The sequence below is a fragment of the Natator depressus genome, chromosome 3 (genome assembly GCF_965152275.1).
Source record: "Natator depressus isolate rNatDep1 chromosome 3, rNatDep2.hap1, whole genome shotgun sequence".
NCBI lineage: Eukaryota > Metazoa > Chordata > Testudines > Cheloniidae > Natator > Natator depressus.
In genome coordinates, this window is record NC_134236.1 from 48,156,392 (window position 1) to 48,165,067 (window position 8,676).

Here is an 8,676-nt window from a genome sequence, read left to right on the forward strand (position 1 = left end):
TGCAAAAAAAAATCAGAATTCTTCTCTGGAGTCACACTCAGATTCATGTCTGCTCCTACAAAAACTCCTCAAACTATCAGACCTACTGTCTGAAATTATTTTAGTGCCTGATACTGCATCCGTTGAAGACATCAGGTATAGGATGAAGCCTTTAGCTGTTACTGCCTGGGATATATTTTGTTGTTTGATATTATCTTAATCTGTGCTGTATAGGTTTTTATACCGTGCTCCTCCTCGTGGTATCTGAGCACCTTCCAGTAATGCATTAAGCAATGTGCCATGTGTCGTTTGTTCCCCGTGTCATGTTGGTTTTGATATCGGACATCCTCAAAAATGGAAGAGCAGAGTTGATTTCTTATTTCAGAACAAAGCTCCAAACACGATGAGGCAGTAGCATCAAGAAGAGGGATATAGTCCCGTGATCCCATACATAGGCATAGGATGAGCTATGTATATCCATACCACCTGCAAGCATTACAAACCTATTGCGCACATGTATATCATGAATTTCCCAGACCTACCTAGTACCAACCAACATGTAGGGTGGTGGTGACTCAAACACTGGTCCTCTGGAAAAAGATTGCTGTATTCTCAAGGGAAAGCAGACATGGAAAAGGCTAGTTTATTTGTTGCTCCTACCAGAGTTTATTATTTGATTAAACTTTAATTTGCCCATCTTCCGTCCTGTGGCTGTTTCTGTGTATGTGGCACAGGTGGGGTTCATCGATACTACGCATTTACACCAGTGAGAAGGGATTCTGGTTGGGGAAGCCTCTCTAAGTGTGTCGCTGCAGATGCTGCTCCTGCTCAAGTTCATTATTTTTCATAATTCTCAACTCTGTGCTTGTGTCTGAGCGCCACACAATTAATAAAAGTCAGAAGAGCTTTGGGTACACGATGGAATCCTGATAAGGACCAGGCCAGTGTATCTACTGATGAATCTACTTATTGGCCGAATGTTAAATAAGTAGCAACTAAAATGTAACAGTTGGGAGAGTGGCTGGTTTGAGCAAAAGTAATATTCCATCCTACCTTTTTAAAGTTCTTACATTACACCCATCTTCAGGGGCTCTGAGTATTGGATATTTTCAGGTAAAATATAACACTGTGAGACTAAATCAGGGTTCTAAATCAACAGCCATTGCTTGTAAGTATCATTCAAATGTTTTAAATGTTTGAAAATATGAAAATTCAGAGAAATATTGACATGAGTTTTTTTTTTTTTTAAGCAGAATTCCCCATAGCCTTCAGTGGAGGATTCTGCTGAAAAAATGATGGCAGTGTTTAGAAACTTTTCTCCTAGGTGATGTCAATAAACCTTTGATACTATCGACAGAAGACTCCAGTCTGGCCCCATTTGTAAGCCGTAAAATCCATATTATATGTTACAGGTGTCACGGCCAAACTCAGCCCATTGAAGTCAGTGGAATTGCACCTGCGTACGTCAGGGATGAACGTGACTTCAAGTTTAGATGAAGCAGAAAGAGTTTCTGTGGAAGACAGTGGCACAACAGAGAATACAGAGTGGGCCAAATTCATCCCTGGTGTAACCAAACTGACCTTACTGGAGTTACACCAGGGATGAGGTTTGCCCTGTACATTTAAAACAACCTGTGAATGGCATTCCAGTAACAACACAACAGTTGGACAAAGGGATTCCCCCAAAACGACTGCTTCTTCAATTCCCAGTCTCATGGAAACTTACTTACCTCATCATGAGCTAAACATACAGAATTCACATCATTGCAAGACGTTTCAAAGAATATATTGCATCATGCTTTGTACGTACTGGATATATTTATTTTTAATATGTTCCAGATGCCATGTAACATTCTCAAATGCATCATGTAAAGAACTCAGTATTTCAAAGCAAGGATTCATTAACATTTATATTATGTACTGATACCATTAATGACAGTTTATCCTCCTATGCATTAGTGGAATTTTGGAATTACTTTTACACATGATACACAAATGCATGGAGTCTGGGCAATAAAATGGAAGATCTGGAATACTAGTGCAGGAGGGCAAACCAGACACAGGGATTATAGAAACATGGTGAAACAGCACTCATGACTGGTATTGAAAGGTATGTCTGTTTAGGAGAGCTAGAAATAAAGATGTGCATCTATGTAAACTGTAAAGAAAAAAGAAGTGGCAGTATAGACAAAACAGAAGCTATTTGGGTCAAAATCACCTTGGGGAGGGATTGCAAAAGAGGTTCTATTGGGACAGCTATAAGGGTCTGCTATAGATCCCCAGGGTTGGACTCCGATATGGATAGTAGTATTTATCTTTCTGATAATATTACCATTTTTGAGGATGACAATAAATATTAGAGAGGAAAATGCTACTGGGAATTGTGTCATAATAGGAGATTTTATCTTCCCAGATATAGATTAGAGAATAAATGCTTCTTAATACTGGTAGGGCCCAGTTGTTCCTGGATATGATAGATGGCAGTTTTCCTCATCAAATTCTTGCTGAACCAGCAAGGGGTGATGCAGTTTTAAACTTGGTTTTTGTAAGCAGTGAGGAAATCATAGATAAGATGGTTGTAGGAAATTACCTTGGACTGAGTGATCATGAGTTTAAATTAAATGCAAAGGTAAACAAAACCAAGTTGTCAGCTATATCTTTTTATTTCAAAAGGGTAACCTTTGGGAAATCAAGGGAATTAGTTAAAGAAGTCAACTGGCTTGGAATTTCTTTAAATCAGCCATACAAAAACTATCTGTAACTTGCATCCCACGTAAGGACAAAAAATTCACAGGGAAAAACTCCAGCCCCAGTTGAATGACTAACCACCTCAAAAAGGTTATTAGGAGTAAGCAGAGAGCCTATAAGGAATGGTAAAAGGGATTGATGAGCAAAGAAAGGTACATCTTGGAGGTTAGACAATGCAGAAATTGCTAAACGTCAAACTGAATTAGCTCTTTCCAAGGAAATTAAAAATAGATCATATGAGTTTTTTAGTTACACAAATAAGAAATAAGGAAGGATGAGGTTGGACGCTATGAGTGAGGCTATGAGGGGAGGAGATTCAAACTAATTTAGGTATGGCCCAAAAACTAAATGAATACTTTGCCTTGGTTTTCAATAAGCATGATAATATGGAACATGGGCATGAAGGCAGGATGGCTGGTGGAAAAGAGTATAGAAATGGAAATTACCACATTTCAGATGGATGAAAAACTCAAGAGTTTAATGCATTCAAATGGGGAGGAACAGATAATTTTCATCCCAGAATACTGAAAGATCTGGCACATGAGATTGCTAGTCCAATAGCAAGGATTTTTAATTAGTCCATCTATTTTGGGGTAATGACTGGAGAATAGTTAACTTTATACCTATATTTAAGAAAGGGGTGAGGAAAAGTCATTTGGTCAATTACAGACCTAACCTCAGTAGTGTGCAAGACTTCAGAAGGAAAATTAAAATTCATTGGGGGTAAATGGTAAAGGATATGTAAGGCAACATGGGTTTACCAAATGTAGATCATGCCAGATTAACCTGATTTCTTTCTTTGAGAAAATAACTGATTTTTTTAGATAAGGGAAATGCAACCATGCTAATATATTTAGACTTCAGAAAAGCATTTGACATGATACCACATGAGAAATAATTAGTTAAATTAGGCCTGGTCTACACTACGAGTTTGTTGGATTTAGCAGCATTAAATCGAATTAACCCTGCACCCGTCCACACAACGAAGCCATTTTTTTTTTGACATAAAGGGCTCCTAAAACCGATTTCTGTACTCCTCCCCAATGAGGGAATTAGTGCTGAAATTGACATCGCCATTTTGAATTAGGGTTAGTGTGGACGCAATTCGAAGGTATTGGCCTCCAGGAGCTATCCCACAGTGCACCATTTTGACCGCTCTGGACAGCACTCTGAACTCGGATGCACTGGCCAGGCATACAGGAAAAGCCCTGGGAACTTTTGAATCTCATTTCCTGTTTCGCCAGGCGAGCTCATCAGCGCAGGTGACCATGCAGAGCTCATCAGCACAGGTGACCATGCAGTCCCAGAATCAAAAAAGAGCTCCAGCATGGACCGAACGGGAGGTACTGGATCTGATCGCTGTATGGGGAGAGGAATCCGTGCTATCAGAACTACGTTCCAAAAGACGAAATGCCAAAACATTTCAAAAAATCTCCGAGCCCATGAGGAACAGAGGCTACAGCAGGGACGCAACATAGTGCTGCATGAAACTTAAGGAGCTCAGACAAGCGTACCAGAAAACCAAAGAATCAAACAGACACTCCGGAACAGAGCCCCAGACATACCACTTCTACACTGAGCTGCATGCAATTCTGGGGGGGGGGGGGCCGCCACCACTACCCCACCCCTGTCCATGGACTCCGATGATGGGGTACTCTCCGCCATGCCTGAGGATTTTGCAGATGGAGATGATGATGAGGAGGAGGACGAGCTTGAGGAGAGCACACAGCACACCGTTCTCCCCGACAGCCAGGATCTTTTTATCACCCTGACTGAAATACCCTCCCAAGCCAGAGAAGGGACCTCTGGTGAGTGTACCTTTTTAAATATAATACATATTATAAAAGCAAGCGTTTTTTAATGATTAAGTATCCCTGAGGACTTGGGATGTATTCGTGGCCAGTACAGCTACTGGAAAAGTCTGTTAATGTGTCTGGGGATGGAGAGGAAATCCTCCAGGGACATCTGCATGAAGCTCTCCTGGAGGTATTCTAAAAGCCTTTGCAGAAGGTTTCTGGGGAGAGCAGCCTTATTCCGTCCTCCATGGTAGGACACTATACCACGCCATGCTAGTAGCAAGTAATCTGGTATCATTGCATGACAAAGCCTGGCAGCGTATGGTCCTGGTGTTTGCTGGCATTCAAGCAACATCCGTTCTTTATCTCTCTGTGTTATCCTCAGGAGAGTGATATCATTCATGGTAGCCTGGTTGAAATAGGGGAATTTAATTAAGGGGATATTCAGAGGTGGCCGTTCCTACTCGGCTGTTTGCCTGTGGCTGAAAAGCAATCCTCCCCACAGTTAGCCACTAGGGGGCCGGGGGGAGCATTGGCGCTGAACTGTTTGCGTTTGGCTAGCAGGGATCTTGCCTGATGCCAGCCACGCGGGGGGGGGGGGGGGGGGTGAGGGGTAAAACAATCATCCCAGAGAATTGGATGTGGGGAGGGGTTAGTTTGGTTTCTGCTGCTGCACGTTAACAGGAAAACCGCAGCACTAAATGGCCAACTCAACATGCTTTGCTTGGTATGGGAGAGGAGGGCGCTGCTGATATGAAGGTTGCAGAAGCCGAAATACTATGGCTTACCATGGCCGTCTGCAAGCCGAATTCTGTTGCCCAGCACTGCGTGTGTGATCTCTAACACCAAAGCCGCAGGCACTCAATATAAGATGCAAAATGCGACCTTATACCAAAATCACATGTGCTATGTAATGTGACTAGTGTTGTTCACCGTGAAAGTGTATAGCCATTGTTCTGTAAAATGTATCTTTTTAAATACTTCACTCCCTTTTTTTCCTCCAGCAGCTGCAAATGTTTCAAGCCTCCCTCCTATGTCCCAAAGGCTATCTCAGATAAGGTGGCGAAAAAAATGCACGCGCGATGACATGTTCTCTGAACTCATGCAGTTGTCCGGCACTGACAGAGCTCAGCAGAATATGTGGAGGGACCCAATAGCAGAGTACAGGAAAGTGGCCGATGAACGTGAGGAGAGGTGGTGGCAGAAAGATCACAGGAGGCATGAGGCAATGCTGGGGCTACTGTGGGATCAAACATACATGCTCCGGTGTCTGGTGGAGGTTCATGAATGGCAGCAGGATCGCAGACTGCTGCTGCAGCCCCTGTTTAACTGCCCTCCCTCCTCCCCAAGTTCCATACCCTCCTCACCCAGACACCCAAGAACACGGGGGCGGGGGAGGGGAGGCACCCAACCACTCCATCCCAGTGGACAGCCCAAGCAACAGAAGGTTGTCATTCAACAAGTTTTAAAGTGGCCTTTTCCTTCCCTCCTACCCTCCTCCCACATCCCACACGGACTACCTTGTGAGTTCTCCCTATTTTTATAATCAATTAATAAACAATACATGTTTTTTAAACAATAGAGACTTTACTTCCTTTGCAAGCAAGCTGTGATTGAAGGGGGGAGGGAGGGTGGCTTACAGGGAATTTAGAGTCTACCAAGGGGGCAGGTTTTCATCAAGGAGAAACAAACAGAGGTGTCACACAGTACCCTGGCCAGTTATGAAACTGGTTTTCAAAGCTTCTCTGATGCGCAGCGCTTCCTGCTGTGCTCTTCTAACCTCCCTGTTATCTGGCTGCGCGTATTCAGTGGCCAGGCGATTTGCCTCAACCTCCCACCCACCATAAATGTCTCCCCCTTACTCTCACAGAGATTGTGGAGCACACAGCAAGCAGCAATAACAATGGAAATATTGGTTTCACTGGGGTCTGAGCAAGTCAGTAAACTGCGCCAACAACCCTTTAAACATCCAAATGCACACCCTACCATGAGTCTGCATTTGCTCAGCCTATAGTTGAACAGCTCCTTACTACCGTCCAGGGTTCCTGTGTACAGCTTCATGAGCCAGGGCATTAAGGGGTAGGCTGGGTCCCCAAGGATAACTATAGGCTTTTCAACATCCCCAACAGTTATTTTCTGGTCTGGGAAGTAAATTGTTAGGATATAGATATTCAGGCCTGTCTGTAAAGGCCTGTACTTTAAGAATTTAGGGGTATTCTTATCACTTCGCTAGTTCTAGAAGTATAAAAGAAAGAATCAAAATCACTGTCTGCTGGTGTAAGGGCCTTCTCTTACTGTGACAGTCTGAGGCCCTGTGCTTAGGCTAAGGCCTTTGGCTAAGCAGCGGAGGCAGCCATAAGCTAGGAAGCGAACGGTCACATCCTCACATTCCAAACTAGTCACATTGAAAGAAGGTGCTATTGGGCTGTTAGGAATACAATCCTGTCCTGAATACAATCCTGTCCTGATAATGCCTATCACCTCCAGAGAAAGGGAAGTGCCTAGAAAATGTAAAAGGAAACAGCATCCTGTCTGGCAAGAACTCACTTATCAATACTGGGATGTGAAATCCTCACTTCTGTATTGTTTTGTCATTATAGTTCCCACTTTGCTATTGTTTGTCTGTATAATCTCTGTCTGGTTCTGTGATTGTTCCTGTCTGCTGTATAATTAATTTTGCTGGGTGTAAACTAATTAAGGTGGTGGGATATAATTGGTTACATAATCATGTTACAATATATTAGGATTGGTTAGTTAAATTTCAGGAAAATGATTGGTTAAGGTATAGCTAAGCAGAACTGAAGTTTTACTATATAATCTGTAGTCAATGAGGAAGTGAGTGGGCATTGGTGGGAGGGGGTGGGTGTGTGTAAAGGGGGAAATGGGAACAGGGAATGAGGGTAAGGAAATTGGAACCATGTTTTGCTAAAGGGGGAAATGGGAACAGGGAATGGGAGTAAGGAAACTGGAATCCTGTTTGGTTAAAGGGAGAAATGGGAACAGGGACACAGGTGTAAGGCTCTGTGGTGTCAGAGCTGGGAAGGAGGATACTAAGGAAGGAAACTGGAATCATGCTTGCTGGAAGTTCACCCCAATAAACATCGAATTGTTTGCACCTTTGGACTTCGGGTATTGTTGCTCTCTGTTCATGCGAGAAGAACCAGGGAAGTAAGTGGGTGAAGGAATAAGCCCCCTAACATCTTGGTGCCGTGACTGACTCGGATGCATCGCATTGGATAGGTGAGTGGCAGCCTGTAAGTCCCCCTCCCCAACAGTCCGCGCAGCTGCTTGGAGGGGGTATCGCGAACTCTCGTGATGGTAGTTGCGGGTTCTGGCAAGCCAAGGTAAAGGATTTTTTGGATAAATGGATAAGGAAGAACCAGGACCCATACCAGGTGCAGGGGTCAACCTGGGATGAGATTAAAAAGGAAATGGAGGAAGTGTTAGGGGACTCAGAGGTATGGGGGGTGGCTGAGGAGCCCACCCTCCTTGGTATATGGGTAGTGGAAGAAGGTCCCTGCCCATGGGGACTGAATGCCTTCCAGGGAAAGGAGGCACTTCAGTCTGCTTGTGAGAGGTTTGAAGTAAGGGCAGCATTATGGGAAGTTGCCAGTAATCTTTCAAGTTTGGTGCTGCTTCAGCAAGGGCTGCTGAAGGGTTGTAAGTTAGGGGAGTGAAAGATGATTTGGCACAAAAGGGTTTATAGTCAAAAGCAGAGTTAACAGACCACCTTTAGAGACTGGAGCTGGGACTTGGTCCTGGGGGAGTGGAGAGGGGGGAAAAGAAAAAAAAAGCTTCAAAGTGCAACCTGCCTTTCCACACTCTTTTGTTTTTCTGAAGTTTTAATGGAGGGTACTTTGGATACTTATGTGAGATGTCAAGAAGGAAGTTCTTGTTTAATGATAAAACCCAGTTATATAAATGTAACTGTATGTGCAACTCTGTGCAGTCACATTGGATGGAAGCTTGGTAATTCAATTTTCCAAGGGGGTCAGGTAGAGTGGCTACTACCACCACTATGCTTCTGTCCCCAGAAGCCTTTACAGCTATTCTGAGGGAAAATGGGCCCTTTTCCCACAGAAATGGTCTATAAGGGACTGCTGCAGGCAGCAGGCAGAGAGAAAATCTGATCAAAATTATTTGACTTTTGGGT

At 43.6% G+C, this 8,676-nt stretch overlaps 1 protein-coding gene across 1 annotated transcript in view; it reads left to right on the forward strand.

The window, feature by feature from the left end:
- The window catches only part of HCRTR2 (hypocretin receptor 2), a 66,135-nt gene extending 58,790 nt beyond the window's left edge, over positions 1 to 7,345 (forward strand). The window contains exons 8-9 of the mRNA XM_074947852.1: positions 1,392 to 4,535; positions 5,528 to 7,345. Of these exons, the coding sequence (XP_074803953.1) occupies positions 1,392 to 1,585 (194 nt within the window). The 3' untranslated portion in view covers positions 1,586 to 4,535; positions 5,528 to 7,345. The remainder of the gene's footprint in view (positions 1 to 1,391; positions 4,536 to 5,527) is intronic.
- The last annotated feature ends 1,331 nt before the right edge of the window (positions 7,346 to 8,676 follow it).